This window comes from Megalobrama amblycephala, linkage group LG14, assembly GCF_018812025.1.
Source record: "Megalobrama amblycephala isolate DHTTF-2021 linkage group LG14, ASM1881202v1, whole genome shotgun sequence".
Taxonomy (NCBI): Eukaryota; Metazoa; Chordata; class Actinopteri; order Cypriniformes; family Xenocyprididae; genus Megalobrama; species Megalobrama amblycephala.
In genome coordinates, this window is record NC_063057.1 from 181,268 (window position 1) to 202,612 (window position 21,345).

The 21,345-nt window shown below is 38.7% G+C and overlaps 1 protein-coding gene across 1 annotated transcript; it reads right to left on the reverse strand.

Annotated features, from left to right (window-relative positions):
• Positions 1-1,855: 1,855 nt before the first annotated feature.
• eps8a (epidermal growth factor receptor pathway substrate 8a) lies at positions 1,856-21,121 on the reverse strand. The gene is given in 22 exon segments (XM_048155351.1): positions 1,856-2,983; positions 5,624-5,756; positions 5,891-6,074; positions 6,210-6,329; positions 6,332-6,422; positions 8,188-8,328; positions 8,409-8,520; positions 10,803-10,936; positions 11,018-11,174; positions 13,651-13,799; positions 13,874-13,948; positions 14,071-14,159; positions 14,249-14,375; positions 14,600-14,673; positions 14,770-14,906; positions 14,989-15,071; positions 15,156-15,305; positions 15,381-15,542; positions 15,622-15,689; positions 17,031-17,092; positions 17,948-18,016; positions 20,882-21,121. Coding segments are annotated over 21 exon segments (2,403 nt in total). The 5' UTR covers positions 17,992-18,016; positions 20,882-21,121; the 3' UTR covers positions 1,856-2,872.
• Positions 21,122-21,345: the final 224 nt, after the last annotated feature.

Consider the following 21,345-nt stretch of genomic DNA (forward strand, 5'->3'; position numbering starts at 1 on the left):
ACTATTGAGCCTTCAGATCATCTGTATCAACTGTTTCTCATCTTTCTCTTGAAAATATCCCATAGATTCAGGGGTCAGGCATGTTGGCTGGCCAATAAAGCACAGTAATATCATGGTCAGCAAACCACTTGGAAGTGTTTTTTGCACTGTGGGCAGGTGCTAAAGTCCTGCTGGAAAAGGAAATCAGCATCTCCATAAAGCTTGTCAGCAGATGGAAGCATAAAGTGCTCCAAAATCTCCTGGAAGATGGCTGCATTGACTTTGCACTTGATAAAACACAATGGACCAACACCAGCAGACGTCACGGCCCCCCAAATCATTACTAACTTCAGAAAATTCCCACTAGACTTCAAGCAGCTTGGATTCTGTGCCTCTCCAGTCTTCCTTCAGACTCTGGGACCATGATTTCAACATGAAATGCAAAATTTAATTTTATCTGAAAAGAGGACTTTCGACCACTGTTCACTGTCCAGTTCTTTTTCTCCTTAGCCCAGATAAGATGATTCTGACGTTGTTTCTGTTTCAGAAGTGGCTTGGTAGTCCTTTTCCTGAAGATGTCTGAGTGTGGTGGCTCTTGATGCGCTGACTCCAGCTTCATTTGACTCATTGTGAAGCTCTCCCAAGTGTTTGAATTGGCTTTACTTGACAGTATTCTCAAGCTTGCGGTCATCCCTGTTGCTTGTGCACCTTTGCCTACCCAATTTCTTCCTTCTAGTCAACTTTGCATTTAATATGCTTTGATACATCACACATTGCCAAGTCAGCAGTCTTCCCCATTAGTGCGGTTTCAAAGAACAAGAGATACCCGGAATTTATACTGTAGGGATGGTCATTTAATGAAACTCAAATGTAGATATTCTAATATTTTGAGATACTGGATTTTGGACTTTCATTAGCTGTACGCTCTAATCAACAAATTAAAAAAAAAAAAAACTTTTGAAATGTTTTACTTTACATGTAGGGAATCTAGTATAAATGAAAGTTTCATTTTTTAAAATAATTTACAATGAAAAAATGAACTTTTTCACGATATTCTAATTATATGACCAGCACCTGTATATAATAGCACCATTAGTTGTTTTCTTGTGGTATGAGAGAGAGCGTTTGGACCCGGAAGTGCTGCAGCGTGACGTTAGAATTAACAACCGAATTGATCGAAAACTTCCGGTGAGATGTCATTTGCTGGTGTGTTGAGTAGGGTAATACTTAGTTTATAGTCACTTAAATAGTCAGGCATAGCATTAATTTAGTTATTCAAATGTAAGACAGCATAAACAATTCAATTCGACCATCAGTTTTCACACTTTTATGTGAAAAAAAGCTTCAGATATTAATATTTGTTGTGCACTTTAGTTAGATGAATTGAATAAAATGTGTTTTCACAAGTGTGCTGAAATCATTGACTGACAGCTGCTGTGATTATAAAGAGAGAGCGGCGCTCGCTTTCTGTGTCATTCATTCACAAGAAAAGTTATTGTTTTTCATCAGATTTTTTGAGTATTTCATACTTCACATTGACAAAATGTATTTTTAAACCTAGTTATTACATAATGTTTAATATTTAGTCAAAAATGAAGTGAAAAACGATTAGAGGAAATGGCTGATTTATGCGCAAATAAATGCTGCTCTGCCGCCACCTGCTGGTTAAAGTGGTAATTATTGTCTTTTTTATTTTTAAATAAGTGTTTTCTATCAAATGTTCAATTTCCTACATTTTTAAACGTTCGGTTTTACAATGGAGACAATCTCAGAAGGATGAACAAATAATGTTTGTGTTCATCACATTAAAAATAACATTTGAAGTGCTGAAGAAAATAATGCATGTGCGTGTTTAATTACAGACACTGCGTTTATAAACGCTCCCAATAGCTTCGTCTTTATTGCAATCAATAAAACTGGTTTATTTGCAAATTAGGTAAATAATGGTGATAATGGCATTAAAATATGAAAAAAATATATATCCAGCTGACCTTTACACTGAAATACCTTCTGTTCACAATCAGAATTTGTGTGTGTGTGTGTGTGTGTAGAAACCTGGTGATTGTGTTCATGAACAAAAGTCCAACGATTGCCCACTGAGACTGAAGTGTGTGTTGATCTCTAATGATGTCATGATCACACAGGTCACATGATTCCATTTATTCTGCACACACACTTTATATTTACAGACTGAACGTGCGGCAAACAGAAACCATGAACCCACAGAGCGATTTGGCCAAACATCAGTCACGATACGGACAAAGAGTAACGAGTCGTCATGTGTCTGAGGCGTGATGTCATCATCGTCATCACCAGAACGAGACCGCAGGAGGATTTTGGCCCAAAATCTGTCAAACGTCCTTGTGAAACTCAAATAACTCAGATCTGACATTTATAAAGCTTCTCTTTTGGCAGTACAATTCAGTACAAAACAATCATGTACAGAAATATTATGATGTTAGTAAATAATAATAAAAAAAAAATCTACAAGTTTGACCCATAATTCTCCCCGTACATTCAAAGCGGCTGATAAATAAGACGTCAGTAGTGAATAATAGATCAAATCAATATTTGGTCCAAATTCCAGCCGGTCGTGGGAAAGTCTTCAGTTTCTGATCATAAATATATGTGAATGTTCTCAAGGCAGAACTGGATGGCACTAGACTACATACTGCTCTGATGTTCTGATGGGAACCTACGGAGAACGCTGCAGCAACGTTCACCTCTCTCTACAAAAAGCAAACTTCCTCTTCACGCGTTTTCGTCCGCGTCCGAGCCGGTTCCGTTATCGGACGGGTCCAAGAGTTCTTGACGGCGGCGCATTATGGCTGCGAACTGAGCGCGCTCCGTGGCGTCCTGAAAAAGGTCAGAGGTGACAGAGGTGAGTGAGGGGTCAGTGGTTGCTCCCCTCGTCGAAGGACTCCACGCCGGAATCGCCCGCCACCGCCGCCAGCTTCTCCTGCCGTCTCCTCATGACCTCCTGCAGCTCCGAGCCGGAGCTCCTCTGCGGACAGACGGAGGAACAGTGAGACTCTCGCAAACATCTCGGCAAACGCTCATTTAAACAAGCTGTGAGAAGATCAGTACCTCAAAACACCTGCGGCGTGATGGAGAGAGAGAGAGAGAGGAAGGGCAGAAATGAGTGAATGAGGACGAAGGGTCGGACGTGAGCGTGACATCAGGATCAGACGCTCTAAACTAAGATGGACGGGATTCTGGGAAAGCGTCTATTCCTGAAACTACGGCAGAAGCCACTAGACAACAATGTGTTTCATCAGGAGACGGCTGCACCAGCTCTGAGTTACACTAGACGTATGTGGGGTCATGAACTGTGTCGTTTTATTGTTTTATAATGTTTCCTGGCGTGCACTTATAATGTTAGTATGATTTTAACATCAAAAATGGTCATAATTTAGAAATAAAAGTCATTTTTCCTTCCCTGATTTCAGCCGTCTGATTTGAACGCTCTGATTTAAGGGGCGTGTCTGTGTGAGACTTCAGTGTAAACGCCCACTGCTGTGATTGGCTGACATCTTTGCATATGAAATAGCTCAGTATCACTCTCTCAAAAACATTTAGCACGTTTTTACTTTTACAGCTCTCAGGTGTTGATTATGGCATTATATTCAGATCGCGGCATGAAAGGTTGCAGTGATGAAGATCACAGACGTGTTGTTGAGCTCATGAAAGCAGTGATCTCGTCATTCTGCACACTAACCAATGCTTTCATCATCACTAACAGTGCAAACGCGATATAAAAGAGATTCGTTGAATAAAACGAGTCCAGAACTCGGTCACTGATAAACTCTGTTTGATTGACAGCTCCAGCGACTGTAAAGGGAGCGTTCTTTGATCGCTTTCTATATATAATTTAATCAGATTATTTTCATCCTACTAAGAGAAGTTGAGCGTTTAGTCACTGGTTTGATTTACTGATCATCTGACTGTACATGAATCATTAATATCAGATCACAGTTACTGACATGTTGTTGCATTACTGTCGAGTCCATATCGTAAAAGTCTGTTTGCGCCGAAATGTGATTGATTTACTAAAGAATCCACAGTGAAATGAACCGAACACAAATAAATAAAGCTCAACTGAGACATTCACATTGATGAAAATAAATAATCATATTCCTGCATTAGGATAATAATGTTATTTTAGTCCTGATTCGCTCTTCTCTCCTCCTCATCTCACTAACACACCAGTGGGCGGGGCTAACGCTGCAATGATGAAGTGGGCGTGGATTTCTTCTGTGGAGGAGGAGTTTCACCATCTATAGGCACATTCCAGGACGAGTCGTTATCTGGGCCTGTTTTTGGACTAACAAGGATGTGTGACTGAAACGTACAGGATATTCTTACAGTACGATGACCTCTTCTTTATCAAAAGCTCAAGGAAAAGTTGATTTCTCAATTCATGACCCCTTTAAACTCCACTGAAACTAAATCTATGTATAAACTAATTATGTACGGATAAGAGCAGGAGTAACAGCTGGAATAAAACAGCAGATTAATGAGTAAATCTTAAAAAAAAAACCCAGACAATTAATATTCAGTCGATTTAACTGAACTGACACTTTTAGGATGAGAATAAAATTCTGCAGAGCTGCTTTACAGCTGAAATTGAATTTGTTTCCAAATTGATGAATTATATAAAGGGCTATAGAAATAAATCTTCAAATACAGTTTCAGAAGGATATTTGCATGTAAAAATCCCTGTCATGTTATTCACGATTATTATATTTCAATGTAAATATATTTTTACAGTTAGTTACAGTATGTGAGGCGTGAAATCGACACCTCAGCGTCTTCTGCTATCGGATCATTAAAGGTAAATTTATGACTTACAATCTGCATTAATAAGTACTAGTACTAGTAGCTACTAAACCTCTAGTCTAGTGTGGTTTTTACGTTCCAATTTAAAATTCCAGCTAACAAAAATATATTGATTTGCTAACATTAAAAAGTTATGAAAACTATTTCTGAATGTTCTCTGAACGTTAAAAACGGCCAGTTTATTAAATGTTTAAAAAACGTTGTTTAGTGATTATGTGAACGTTAAGGGAACCTCAATCCTCAAACACTACGGGAACGTTACTTTTGAATGTTCTCTGAACGTTCTGAAACATCTAAAAAACATCCAACTGAAAAGATGTATAAGTGCTAACGTTTTGAGAACATTGTTAAAGATAACGTTGAACGAACATTCTATTAATGTTGCTGGAAGAACGTTTGTTCATAACGTTGAGAGAACGTTCCCTGTTAGCTGGTGCAAACCGACCCAGACGTTATTTGTTCATGATGCGTTAACTAAACCTGTCCAACAGAGGGAAGTCGCCTCACTACGGTGAACTAAAGTACCTTCAGAGGAACGTGGATTACATGTGAAGATCATGGGAGGGTCAGAAGAACACCTGCAGACAGTAAAAACACCACAGAAAAACCAAAGGGACACTTGCCAGAGCTGAGCAACAACCAGCTGTTTGATTGGATTCTGCTGTAGACGTCAATAAACACAATTACACTAACGCGGTGCGATCCGGTCCGAGACGCTCGATGATGACACAGAAATACCAGCAGAAGAGTTTTAGAAGAATGAGGAGAGAAATAAAGGAGGGATGAAGTGAAGACGCCGACCCACCTCGAGAGCAGCCTTCTGGACGGTGAGCTGGCTGAAGACTCTGGCGCCGTCATCCGGACAGACGGTCTTCAGCTCGTCTTTGTTCAGGGAGAAGAGCTGAGCGCCGGTCAGGACACCCAGACTGTTGATCGTCCTGCAGAACAAACTTCATGGTTATCAAACAGACTGGAGATACTGAACGCAGACATTTACTATTGGATGAGAACTGACAAATATCTGATCCGTATTGAATCTGGTTTGAATCAGGTGTTAAACCGGTTCACTCACACGGCGCTGAAGCCTTTGACCTCCAGCCAGGCCTTCACCTCCTCCGGCGAGGAGTCGTACGTGATGTTGACCGCCGGCAGGCTGCTGGAGCGAGACGGAGCCTGGAACTTCTTCTGAGCGCTGCGGCCCAGAGTCAGTCTGTGCATCAGCTCGTCCTGAACCTCCTCCATGTTGGACTTCCGCCCTGAGAGACACAATCACGTAGAGTCATTACGCTCAGAGACCTCTATATATAAAGAGTGTGTGTGTGTGTGTGTGTGTGTGTGTGTGTGTGTGTGTGTGTGTGTGTGTGTGTGTGTGTGTGTGTGTGTGTGTGTACGGTTGGCTGGCGCGGGTCTCTCTCTCTGATGGTCTCTCATCGTCACGCTGTCGCTCTCGCTGGCGTCGGTGGCGTTTTGTTCGGCGCTTTCGGTGGGCGGAGCCACCGGCGGGGGCGCGGCTGCGGGGGCAGCGGGGCGGGAGGAGGAGGGGGCGTCGGCGTGGGCGGGGCTTCCGTCACCGTCGGCTTGGGCACATAATCTGACCGCTGCTTCTGTACGAGAGCCACACAAACATCACACTCAGACAACACTGACACCGCTGACATCAAGACCCCATGAAACCAGAGCTGATGCACTTCCTGTTCAGTCCAGACATCTGGGGGCGGGGCATAGCGAAGGGCTTGTGCTTTTTTAAATTTTGTCATGATCACATGATGATGATGATGAAAATGAACTTTTTATACTACATATTCTGCTGACATCATCTCTAAAACAACATTTCATCAACGCTCAAATTCTGAACTGAATCGATCTGATAATGACTCTGTTGTCTTATTAGAGCTGCTTTATAGCTGAATTAGAATCTGTTTCACATCTGATGAAGTTTGCATCCTTGATTCGGTTTATTAGTGTGAAGCTGTTTTGAAACGATCTGAAGAAATACAGACTCAAAAAGACACAAATCTGATTTCATGAGGTCTTTAAAGCACAGATCAGCAGGAGTTCATAAATAACACAGATTTAATAATGTTGACCATCGACACAGACAGATAATAAACACTGTATGTCACGTCCTGAAGACCAAAACATCATTTATTATGAGTCTTTCACTGACTGTAGGGCAAATAATCCAGTTACCTCGTTTAACTCGCCCAGTAATTGCTTGAGAGAAAGAAAATGAAACATGAAAATGAAATTCAACACAACAAACACACACACACAGCAACTGAAACACACACACACACACAGGGAGATAAACTGAACTAATGCAGGAAATCAAAACAAACTAAACACACACACACACACACACTCGTTTACTCATGAGGTCATTCCATAGACTTGGTTTGTTTTTATATGCAGCTCGTTATAAACACTGTAGTACATCAGTATGTGTGACATCACTGTAAGTGTAGGTGGTTACGAGGTTTCTCTATCTAGCGGTCACGCCCCCTGGAGGTGGTCGGTAGATGTTGGATGTGTGGCTGCCGTGTTGTGTAGGAGACGTGATGTGTGTTCAATAAAGCCACAGATTATGAAGACAGACTACGACAGTTTATTCATATCATACAAGTCAACAAATACTATAATCTAAACCTAATAAAAAGCATTTTTAAACTTTAAAGTGCTCGTATTATACTATTATTAGATTCCTAATGTTGTTTAGAGTCTCCTACAACAGGATTACATGCATTTAAGTATAAGAAACACTTTAATTTTCTCATAATATCCATATCGTAATATCATAATAGCTCTTTTCTCTCAGTGACTGAAACGGTTCGATCAAAGATTCGGTCTCTCTAAACCCCGCCTTTCTGAGAGCTGCTCTGCTCTGATTGGTCAGACGCCCCAGTCTGTTGTGATTGGTCAGAAACCAAACACTCATGATCTGAATCTCAGCTCTAGATTCACAGTGATACGAACAGTAACGATGGAATTACTGACGACTCGTTTCAGCAGTTCAGATGAATTTATCTGCACTTTGATCTTTTAAACTTTCACAAACAGCTCTATTACACACTGCATGAAGGGGAATATTCGAAAAAGCATAATGGGGCACTATTAGGAGGTTTTGTACCCAAAATATGGTGCAAACAAACACACTGGGAGATTAACTAAACTAATGCAGGAAATCAAAACAAACTGAACACACACACACACACACACACACACACACACTCGTTTACCTTAAACAACTCAAATTCCTTTTTTGGCATCATTAGCTTTAAGATGAACAGATGAACACAAGCAATGATTGTATGATGTGGCAAAACAAGGGGATGAAAGGAAAAAGACTGAATCAGACATGATGAGACTCACCTGTATGGTGTGGCTGTAGATGGGCTCCCCGCGGCCCGTCACGTCCACCGCCCTGCTGATCTCCAGGATGTTGTTTGGCACGTATCCCGCAGCGCCCGCCCCGTTCCGCACCTTCCACCACTGCTTCCTGTCATCCAGCACCTGATGACCAATCAGATCAACACATCACAACACTGCACACGTGCACAGCTCGCTGACGTCGCACCGTCACATGACCGTACCTCCACCACCTCGTCTTTGACCACGGACAGTTCAGTGTTGTTTCTGGCCACAAAGTCATATTTGGATTTGGCAAAGTTTCTCAGCTGGTTCCTGCTGTGAGCCTCCAGGTTTCTGAAGAGAGAGTATCAATGAACCTCCACAAATGAGACAGAGTTACACTGTAAACAAATGATGTTCTTAATATTTCTGACAAAATATCTGAACATTCTTAAATCAAGATACATTTACTGGAGAAGCAAAATGAATGAAGATATTAAGACTTAAAAAAAAAAAAAAAAAAAAAAAAAAATGTGCCAATGGAGTAATATTGTTTTCCCTTTGAATTAAGAGATTTAAATATCGGTTATTTTGTTCTATTAAAAGATTTAAATATCGGTTGTTTTATTCTATTGAGAGATTTAAATATTGGTTATTTTGTTCTATTGAGAGATTTAAATATCGGTTGTTTTATTCTATTGAGAGATTTAAATATCAGTTATTTTGTTCTATTAAGAGATTTAAATATTGGTTATTTTGTTCTATTAAAAGATTTAAATATCGGTTATTTTGTTCTATTGAGAGATTTAAATATTGGTTATTTTGTTCTATTGAGAGATTTAAATATCGGTTATTTTGTTCTATTGAGAGATTTAAATATCGGTTGTTTTATTCTATTGAAAGATTTAAATATCAGTTATTTTGTTCTATTAAGAGATTTAAATATCGGTTATTTTTGTTTTATTAAGAGATTTAAATATTGGTTAGTTTTGTTCTATTAAGAGATTTAAATATCGGTTAATTTTGTTTTATTAAGAGATTTAAATATTGGTTAGTTTTGTTCTATTAAGAGATTTAAATATCGGTTATTTTGTTCTATTAAGAGATTTAAATATTGGTTATTTTTGTTTTATTAAGAGATTTAAATATTGGTTAGTTTTGTTCTATTAAGAGATTTAAATATTGGTTAGTTTTGTTCTATTAAGAGATTTAAATATCGGTTATTTTGTTCTATTAAGAGATTTAAATATCGGTTATTTTTGTTTTATTAAGAGATTTATATATCGGTTAGTTTTGTTATATTAAGAGATTTAAATATCGGTTAATTTTGTTTTATTAAGAGATTTAAATATTGGTTAGTTTTGTTCTATTAAGAGATTTAAATATCGGTTAATTTTGTTTTATTAAGAGATTTAAATATTGGTTAGTTTTGTTCTATTAAGAGATTTAAATATCGGTTATTTTGTTTTATTAAGAGATTTAAATATTGGTTAGTTTTGTTCTATTAAGAGATTTAAATATCGGTTATTTTGTTCTATTAAGAGATTTAAATATCGGTTATTTTTGTTTTATTAAGAGATTTAAATATCGGTTATTTTGTTCTATTAAGAGATTTAAATATCGGTTATTTTTGTTTTATTAAGAGATTTAAATATCGGTTAGTTTTGTTCTATTAAGAGATTTAAATATTGGTTAGTTTTGTTCTATTAAGAGATTTAAATATCGGTTATTTTTGTTTTATTAAGAGATTTATATATCGGTTAGTTTTGTTATATTAAGAGATTTAAATATCGGTTAGTTTTGTTATATTAAGAGATTTAAATATCAGTTATTTTTATTCTATTAAGAGATTTAAATATCGGTTATTTTGTTCTATTGAGAGATTTAAATATCGGTTATTTTGTTCTATTGAGAGATTTAAATATCGGTTATTTTTGTTCTAGTGAGAGATTTAAATATCGGTTGTTTTATTCTATTGAAAGATTTAAATATCAGTTATTTTGTTATATTAAGAGATTTAAATATCGGTTATTTTTGTTCTAGTGAGAGATTTAAATATCGGTTGTTTTATTCTATTGAAAGATTTAAATATTAGTTATTTTGTTCTATTGAGAGATTTAAATATCGGTTATTTTGTTCTATTGAGAGATTTAAATATCGGTTATTTTTGTTCTAGTGAGAGATTTAAATATCGGTTGTTTTATTCTATTGAAAGATTTAAATATCAGTTATTTTGTTCTATTAAGAGATTTAAATATCGGTTATTTTTGTTTTATTAAGAGATTTAAATATCTATTAAATGTATCTTGATTTAAGAATGTTTAGATATTTGTGCTGGAAAACAAGACAAGATTACAGATGAAGCACATCTAAAACACACATTCGCACTTTAAACACTGAATCTACTGATGAATGGCGTTTTTGACCGCTGCCGCCGTGGAGGAGCGTCTCAGAGCTGGAGAACGAGACGGGAAGAGAGTCTTTACTCCATCTGAAGACGGTTTAACAGACTGAGAGTTCAGGTCAGAGCTGAGAGTCTATTAGAGAAACCCAGAAAGCCCCAGAACAGAAGCGTGAGCGGTGAGACGGTTCTCCAGGGCGCGCGGTGCGGTCGCTCGTACCCAGGTGGGTTTTACCTATCTACATGACGGCTGACCGCTTGTTTAAAAGCAGCCACGGCCATGTCTGGCTCCAGCAGGTGCAAACGCTTGTAAGAATTGTTACTGTAGCCGTACCCGTCTGCGCAGGTGAAGTCCTGGACCACCGGCTGCTGTCGGGACAAAAAACACTTTCACTTCAACAAATCAAAAAAAGACACACTGCGAGGTTTAAAGGAGAAAGTGCAGCTCACGTGGTGCGGAGGTCCCTGAACCTCAGTCTGTGCCGCGCTGAGCGTCTCCGCCAGCTGAGCCACATCCTGCTCACGCGACACCAGCACCGGCGGCTCCCAGCCATCCCGGAAACGCAGTATGTGCGGAGGAAACGGGTGATCCTTCGGCCACTCCAACCTCAAGACAAGATGAGTCACATTTCTTCAGTGCTCTTCACAACCGTTTCAAAGCAGCGTTACAGAAAGTCATAATGTCATGTCTGTCATGCCTCAAGTTTTAGAGCTGGATGATATATATTGATTAATCCTCAGAATTAGGTCTAGATATATTAAATTTATAGTGTTGTCTATCACATATATCAGTGCTGCAGTGACGTTTTGTTCTATTAAGAGATTTAAATATCGGTTGTTTTTTTCTATCAAGAAATTTAAATATCGGTTGTTTTTGTCCTATTAAGAGATGTAAATATCGGTTGCTTTTTCTATTAAGAAATTTAAATATCGGTTGTTTTTTCTATTAAGAGATTTAAATATTGGTCGTTTTTTCTATTAAGAGATTTAAATATCGGTTGTTTTTTCTATTAAGAGATTTAAATATCGGTTGTTTTTTTCTATCAAGAAATTAAATATCGGTTGTTTTTGTCCTATTAAAAGATGCAAATATCGGTTGTTTTTACTATTAAGAAATTTAAATAAATATCAGTCGTTTTTTCTATTAAGAGATTTAAATATCGGTTGTTTTTTCTATTAAGAAATTTAAATATCAGTCGTTTTTTCTATTAAGAGATTTAAATATCGGTTGTTTTTGTCCTATTAAGAGATGCGAATATCGCTTGTTTTTTCTATTAAGAAATTTAAATATCGGTTGTTTTTTCTATTAAGAGATTTAAATATCGGTCGTTTTTTACTATCAAGAAATTTAAATATCGGTTGTTTTTTCTATCAAGAGATTTAAATATCGGTCGTTTTTTTCTATCAAGAAATTTAAATATTGGTTGTTTTTTCTATTAAGAGATTTAAATATCGGTTGTTTTTGTCCTATTAAGAGATGCGAATATCGCTTGTTTTTTCTATTAAGAAATTTAAATATCGGTTGTTTTTTCTATTAAGAGATTTAAATATCGGTCGTTTTTTACTATCAAGAAATTTAAATATTGGTTGTTTTTTCTATCAAGAGATTTAAATATCGGTCGTTTTTTTCTATCAAGAAATTTAAATATTGGTTGTTTTTTCTATTAAGAGATTTAAATATCGGTCGTTTTTTTCTATCAAGAAATTTAAATATTGGTTGTTTTTTCTATCAAGAAATTTAAATATCGGCCGTTTTTTTCTATCAAGAAATTTAAATATTGGTTGTTTTTTCTATTAAGAGATTTAAATATCGGTTGTTTTTTCTATTAAGAAATGTAAATATCGGTTGTTTTTTTCTATCAAGAAATTTAAATATCGGCCGTTTTTTCTATCAAGAGATTTAAATATCAGTTGTTTTTTCTATTAAGAGATGTAAATATCGGTTGTTTTGTCCTATTAAGAGATGCAAATATCGGTTGTTTTTTCTATTAAGAAATTTAAATATCTGTTGTTTTTTTCTATTAAGAAATTTAAATATCGGCCGTTTTTTCTATTAAGAGATTTAAATATCGGTTGTTTTTTTCTATTAATGGAAAAAATGTAATGGCCTTTCCCTTTAAATCGCTTTGCTTGGCACCACCACTAGAGGGAGCACTAAACTTAGACGATATAAGTGAACGGAAACCGAGTAAGAGTAGTTTGTTCACGAGTTCGGGAAAATTGGGTTCAAGCTTTAGTATCCCTTTGGCAAGCAGAGCTAGGTATGTTTGTTTTCCATGTATTTTGTTGGTGTGATACTGTTGATTAATTTGAACAATGTCAAATGTGTAGTTAATGTTTGTTTATTGTGAATTTTGTATTTTTCTTTATTTATGTTTCTTTATTTGTTTTCTTTGTAGTTTTACGGTGCTAATTGGTGTTATGATGCTGTGAAGCTATTGTTATGATGCATGGAGAGAATTTGCAACAAAGAATTGAGACAACGAATACTTCAGCAATGAAGTTTATTGCATCTAAGAAAAATAAATCGAAAGCACCCGTCAAAAACTCTCTGCCTCTTTTCTTCGACGCCGGAGGGCCGCTACAGATTTAAATATCAGTTGTTTTTTCTATTAAGAAATTTAAATATCGGTTGTTTTTTCTATTAAGAGATTTAAATATAGCTCACTTTTTTATTCCATTACATATAGGTCAGTTTTGTTCTATTAAGAACATTAAATGTTGATTTAATGATAGTAAGTCTTGTGTTCACAGATTTTTTTCTATTAAGAGATTAAAATGTCGTTCAGTTTGTTCTAAGTGAGAATCAGCGATTCTCAAAAAGTATTAATGAAACTATGATCGGTTGTTGCAGGTGAAAAGTCTGATGCTCGGACACACACCTAAACATTCAAAAGTAATTAAGAGATTTAGATAATAGTCGGTTTTGTTCTCAGCAAGAGTAATTCACTAAAAGCATCAATGAAGAAACGACTGGTGTCTTACGAAAAAGCAACGTGATTTTAGAGGAAGCGAGTACGATTTCACCCAGCAGACTGAACAAAATACTGTTCTTTACACACAAGAGCATGACGCTGCAGTACCTGCACTTGGTCCATCCGTCTCCCAGCGTGACCCACAGGTGCCTCTCCTCCGCAGAACCCGCCGCGTGCAGGAAGTCGATGCCTTCTCGGGTGAGGAGGGGAACGATGACACTTTTAGCCAGATCAACCCCTCCAGACATCTGGATCACCTGAGACACACAAACACAGGAACGTCAGCGTGACTAAACCGCTGTCCACACGCACACGCCATCAGAAGACGTACCAGTCTGAGCGGATTGAACAGGAAGTGAACCAGGTCCACAGCGCTGGGGTTCTGAATGTGGTTCTTCAACTTCCCCTGCAACGACAATCATCACATCACAGAGAATATAAATGAGATTCTCCTGCTAAAAATGAGTAAGTAAATTAGTGACGCCCTGGAATTAGCCGTGACTTATCCGACCGGTTGACGTCACTCACCAGCAGGTTGAAGGCATGTTTGAACTTCTGGAAACAGTCGACAAACTCGTCCTGAGACGGAGGTTTAGATCTCAGCGTCAAAACTCCCTCTGATGAACGACACACACCAAACACACTCGTGACACACTCGTGAGGAAGAGGAGGATCTGAGCGTATAATGTGATGAGGAAACGCTCACCTCCAGGTCCTTTCTTCTTGCTCTTCTTGGTTTTCTTGCGTTTGGAGAGCTCGTTAAAGGCCTCGGCAGCTTTCTGCAGTTTGGTGACGAAGTGTTCGATGTCGTCCAGAATGTGATTGAGGATTTGCTGTAACACACGTCAGTATTAAAACTGCTTAAAAATATAAAAATTGCAATCGCTATTTTTAATGAAATCATGCAAATACAGTTTCGTGGCCGTAAAAATGCCAATTTTCTCAAGTCACAAGCCATTGGCAGGTGTGACAAAAAGTTAGGCAGTGAACAGTGATGGACTCGTCTCATTGGCTGGCAGACAGGAACAGGAAGTTGCGTATCAGTAAAGACACTCACCACATCTCTGTCCACCTGCGCTGCGCTCATCTCACCCGACCCGTCCAGCTCTGTGTACAGTCTCTGTGGATCATCTGATGACACACACACACACACACACACACACACAAAGTGAGACTTGCTCTGGAACAGGAAGGACAGACGCACTTCCTGTTTCATGATCCACTCACAGTCCTGCTGCTCATTGGTCCAGGCAGACCAACTGGCCACTCGGCTCTTGGCGTCCCCTCGATTGACAGCTCCTGGAGGCTGGGGGGCGGGGCCTCCCGGGGGCGGAGGGATAGTCCCGTCACTCTTCAGGATCATTCTGACGGAAACAGAGACACAGATGCTGCGTTACCTTGGCAACATCCATCACCATCATAAGTCACAGCAGCTGCCGGTCTTACTTCAGAGCCTCCGGCCTCTTCTTGACTTTTCCGCCCTTGTGATCGCTGACGGCGCTCTCGATGTCCAAGTGGATTAAGTTGGCCTGAAGGAGTTGAAGCACAAAGTCACACACTCAAATGACTCAAATGATTCACTGATTCGAAATGAATGATTCAGGAACGCTGACCTTGATGTCGTCGCACTGGAACAGGTGCAGGTCTGGTTTTCCCTGTCCGGACTCCTTACACACCAGCGCCAGGATGGAGTCGTAGCTGCAGGCGTTGATCACGGCCTGACAGTGCTGGATGGAGGCCAGAGGAAAGTTCTCCAGCTCGTTCTGAAACACACACACACACATGTGATCAGTCCACACGCGTGTGGCGCTCAGGGCTCTGGACAGGCGCTTCCGTACCTTGCTGTCGTTGTCGATGAGGCTGACGGCTTTCCCATCCACCTGCAGGATCATGTCTTGTGTCCACACCTTGCCTTTGGCGTCCAGCAGACGCAGTTTCCGGATGCCGTCCTCGATGGTCAGCATGGCCTCTTTCCGGTCCATCACAAACGTGGTCAGATGCTGCCGGAGAAAATCACACACGGATCGTCTCAAACGGGTTTTGACAGACAGTTAACGTTCAGTAATATCAGCGTCGTACCTCCACATGATACTGCGACGTGTCCGTCAGGCTGTTGATGCTGTTTTTGGTGTAATTCTTCCTTTGCTCTGAGGAAACAGCAGATCGCATTATATCACATGACGTCACGATCACGTCCAGACGGAATCTGCAGACCGAATCTGCTGCTACAGACTCCGTGTGGACATGAACACGTCAGATCACACGCGTGAGGAGATCATGATGCTGGAGACTAGATCTGTGTGTCTACAGACAGGATTGACCCTGGAAGTGTGTGTGAAGGGAGAGCTTAAGGAAACTGGAGACGTCTATAAAAGGTCACACACACACACACACACACACACACACACACACACACACACACACACACACACACAGCTTCTACCTTTCTTTTTGTGTTTGGCTGAAGTGTGCAGGAAATACACTCCATCTGTTCCTGAGAGCGATGGTGCAGAGAAAACACACACACAGTGAGTTTGGAAACTCATTTTGTCTCCCAAACTTTCTGGCAAGGTTCTCTTAAAGTTATGAACAAACGTTCTTCCAGTAACGTTAATAGAATGTTCGTTCAAAGTTAATTGGAGGGTTTTTCTGAAATGTTTCAGTTGGATGTTCGTTTTTTAAATGTTTCTACTTGTTTCAGAACGTTCAGAAAACATTCAAAAGTAACGTTCCCATAATGTTTGAAGAATGATACAATAAAATGTTCCCTTAACGTTTACAAAACCAAGAAACAACATTTTTAAAACATTTAAAAACCTGGACATTTTAAACGTTCAGAGAAATAATGTTTTTGTAATTTAATGGGAACGTTAGGAAAATGTTCTTTGATCATATTTGTGAGCTGTGTGCAGTGAGTTTCCCCACTGTGACCTTTGACCTCTGCTGTGAAAGACATTTTTCAAATTTCACCTTAAATTCAAGAGGGAATTATGTTCTCAATAAAGCAAACAAACTCGATTTTCATGACAATAAAGGCATTTTCCAACCAAATTTTGATGATTGTAAAATGTTTAACTAAATGTAAAATAATGTAATTTTAAAGTGTTAACACATCTTAATAATATTTGCTGGTTTTACTAGATATTCTTCACATTACAGTATGAATTGATCTGAATAATGACTCTTTTAGAGCAGAGTTCATCTCATATCTGACTGACTGAAGCTGCGTTGAATCGATCTGAGGAAATAAAGCTGAATTGACTTGAATAAAAATACACTATTATTATCATGGTAAAATATGAGCCGGACGATTCTCCCAAATACAGACGAACATCACTATGAAGAGCAAAACACTGAACTCCTTCATCATGTTCTACACATCACACACTGATCAACACAATCCCATCATCCCTCTGGAGCGTGTCGTCATGGTGACGATGCGTATGAGCTGCAGCTCCCTCAGCCAGACAGCAGAGGGAGACACGTACCGTACAGAGCTTTACCGCCGGAGGTTTTGGCAGGAACATCTGGAGACCGTGAGCCGTGACCGCTGAGAGAGAGAGAGAGAGAGAGAGAGAGAGAGAGAGAGAGAGAGGCAGAGAGAGAGAGAGAGAGAGAGAGAGCGCGAGAGAGGGAGAGAGAGGCAGAGAGAGAGAGAGAGAGAGAGAGAGAGCGCGAGAGAGGGAGAGAGAGGCAGAGAGGGAGAGAGAGAGAGAGAGAGGGAGAGAGAGAGAGAGAGAGAGAGAGAGAGAGAGAGAGAGAGAGGGAGAGAGAGAGAGAGAGCGTTAGTACACTCAAACTTTCTCTGCTCTACTTCTAGGAATGCAAGTGAATTAATAATCATTGTGACGCATAATCTGACCTCAGCCATGTGTGTGTGTGTGTGTGTGTGTGTGTGTGTGTGTGTGTGTGTGTGTGAGGAGTTAATGAGTAAAGTGGACACTTGATCTGTTTCAGTGTGTAAGTCACACTAATTGTGCGACAGATCAATAATGAATGTGTCCAATAGATCAGGATCAGAGGAAACATCAATAAAACATCAGAACGTTCTGACAAGGTTCTCTCAACGTTATGAACAAACGTTCCTCCTGTAACATTAATAGAACGTTCATTCAGAGTTATCCGGTCTTTCTCAAAATCGTTCACGGAAGGTTTTTTCTGAAATGTTTCAGTTGGACGTTTTTTAAATGTTTCTACTCGTTTCAGAGAACGTTCAAAAGTAACGTTCATATAATGTTTGAATAATGATACAATGGAACGTTCGTATAACCAAGAAAAATCCTTTTCAAAACATTTAATAAACTGGAGATTTTGAACGTTCTTAGAACATATTTTTGGATTCATGTAGGCTCAGATGAACTCATTCATGTTCTTGTTATTGTCGTGAGATGATCTGATGACGTACTTCATCTGCGAGGCCTGCGGCGTGACTCCGCCGTATCCGTTCATGTCTGGAGTTTACACACAGATCCTCCTGAAACACAGAAAACAGCGTCAGTCACACTCTGATCGTCACGTGACCAGAAACGAGCGGAACATCCCATAATAGTCCCTCTGCGCCGGAGTTCAGGATGATGAACTCAATCAGGGCTAATTATACACCGACGCCAGGAATCATGGGAGAGAGCTGTCAATCACAGACACAGATTCATATCTCAATCACCTTCATCATCGTCACATGACTGCAGTGAACTCTCGTTTTGTGGCATTTCAGCATCTGATGATGGTGATGATGAAGAGTGTCCGGCGTGACGCTGCAGGTTAATGATCAGACGCGAGTCGCTGCAGGTCTATAATTAGCCCAGCGTGGGCCGCTAACAGGTTAATCCGACTGATTGAGTAACGAGTGCGACTGACACGGAGTTAAACCGGCGCAGGACCGCCAGCCTCGTCAATCATTGAGCTGAATGTCAACAGAGAGAGAGTGTGTGTGTGTGTGTGTGTTCTGACAGATGAACATGTGACCCTCAAACCAGCGTCTCTGGATCACACACACACACACACACACACACTCATGTATGAATGTGAAGAGCTGAAGGGAGAATCAGAATCAGGATCAGTAACAGGTCACGAGGTCAAACACTGATCCAGGACCAGCGACAGACAGAGAAAGATCCGGTTCAGCAGCAGCTGACAGTATGAATGATTGATCAGTGCGGTTTGATTCACTGATAGACTGAGACAAACAAACGGACTGAAATAAACCAACCAACACTGAAACAGATGATCTCGTTTACCTGCATTCACCATAATTAAACGTTTGGAATAATTACAGTTTTTAATGTTTCTGAACTATGCTTTTATTTGATCAAAAATACAGTAAATAAATTCTGAAATATTATTGTAATGTAAATCAGCTGTTTTCTATGTGAATATATATTTATTTCTGTGAATTTTCAGCATCATTACTCCAGTCTTCAGTGTCACATGATCCTTCAGAAATCATTCTGATATGATGATTTGATGATCAAGAAACATTTATGATTATTATCAGCTTCAGATTTCTGTGATTCCTTCAAAAGCATAAAAAAATCTGAATTATTCCAAACTTTTGACTGTGTATAGTTTGTGAAAACATGAACTCTGAATCTTTCTAAATGACTCTCAATCAGATTCACATTCACACAGCGATGTAAGAACAACTTCAGTTTGAATAATGACCAACAAACACAAAACACATTCTGTTCCTTTGAAACGGATCGACTTGAGCTGCACCAATCCCAGTGATTCAGGAATCATCTGACCGATGAATCACACAGCAAACAGAACAAACTCTCTCTCTCTCTCTCTCTCTCTCATGAACATACATGTGTACAAACCCGGCAGTCGTACCTGTTCACAGCCTCGACATGAAGACGGCGTGACGCTCCATGTGTGTAACGGTGATGGTGTGGCCGCTTCTTCTCGCTCTGGAATCTTTAAGAGGATTTGTAAGGAGCTTTACAAACTCACACAGGTCTGTGATTATCCACTTCAGTGCAAAGCATGCTGGGACACACGGATTCTGGAAAACTTCTTCAGTTTTGTTCCTCGGTCGCGTCCTGAACTAGAAGATCTGTACGTGATCATAAAATAAATCTCTGTTGGACTGTCGGCTTTAATTAGCACACGTCTAATGAAGTCTGATGAGTCACTCTGATCTGAGTGTGTGAAGCTCGACTGAATCGATTCACTGCTGGTTCAAAGAAAAGATTCAATCTCTGTTCGTTTTGTTAAAGCGTTTCTAAATCAGGACCTGCTAATGATTCACATTACCAACAGGTTTTACCTTCATACACGCGATTCTGAACTTAATAACGACAAAAATAAATAAAATATATATATATATATATATATATTATATATAATGAAAAATAAAAATAGCAAAAAATAATAAATAATTTTTTTTTTTTCTATTATATATAAAATAAAATAAACAGCTTAATATAATAAATATAAATGAAAACTTAAATATAATAAAAATATATAAAAATAATATATATTTATAATAATGAAAAATAATATATTAAAAATAAATTGAATATAAATAAAAATATAAACAAATATATAAAATAAAAAATAAATATAACAAAAAATACATAAAATAAATAGCTAAATATAATAAAAATAAATGATAAACAATATATAATAAAAAAAAAAAAAATATATATATATATATATATATATATATATATATATATATATATATATATATATATATATAAAAAAATTAAAAAATAAAATAAAAATATATTAAAAATAAAAAATATATTTATGTATTTATTAACAAACAATCAAGCTCAATAATATCTCTATTGTGTTTGTGTGTCTGGCCGTGAATCCATTCGCTGGACATTATTCCTCTTAAACATCATCCGGGCTTTAATCCCGTTATCTCTTCTGTTTGCGTCTCCAGGCCTGTATGTACCCAGAATCCTCAGCGCTCGCTGTCCTGATCCTATTAAACACAGCTATATTAAGATCTATATTAGCACTCTAAATACAACATATGAAACAACACTAAACCAGTTTCAGCCCTCGTCCAGCAGCAACACGAGGTCAGAGGTGACTGAAAACCCTTTAAAACACACCGTCAGTCTTTACATGCAGGACAAACCGTGACGCGGTAATCTCTCAAACCCGTCACGGTCACCCGAAATCACGAAGACAATGTGAACAAATAATGACATTGTTTGAATGCTATTAAAGTATAATATTACAGAACGTTCAAACGCAGCTAACAGAGCACGCTCTCTCGAAGCTATGAACAAACCGTCCAGAGAACATTCAAAAGTAACGTTCCCATAACGTTCGACGTTCTCAGTATTCAGTGCTTGATATAATAAAGTGTCGGTCTTACAGTGAGGAGGATGATGTTCATTCTGGTTCATCAGAGCTCTGTGTTTGTGTAGGAAGCGCTTTGAATTCTCTCGTCATCGTCTCTTCTGTGGGTTTGTGAAGAGAAGCGTGAAACTTTCCTCTGTTTAGACTTCATTTACAATCTGCTCACAATCCCAGCGAGGAGACGAGAGCGCTGGTGTATATGGAGAAGCTCGGCCGCCCCCCTCTCTCTCTCTCTCTGGAGCGATAACACGATTCAGCTGGAATTACTGCTTCTCCATCTCAGAAAACTCAAGCCAGTAATTAAGTCTCACAATAGAAGCTTTCCAGAAACGCCCAGCTATCAATCACATCTGACCACACACACAAACACAAACACACACAACACCGTTTCAGTAGTTTTCTGTCGGTCCAGTACAGTTTTGAACTGCTAAAGCTCAATCGCATCATGACAGATTCATAAAACAATCAATCATTCCTGAA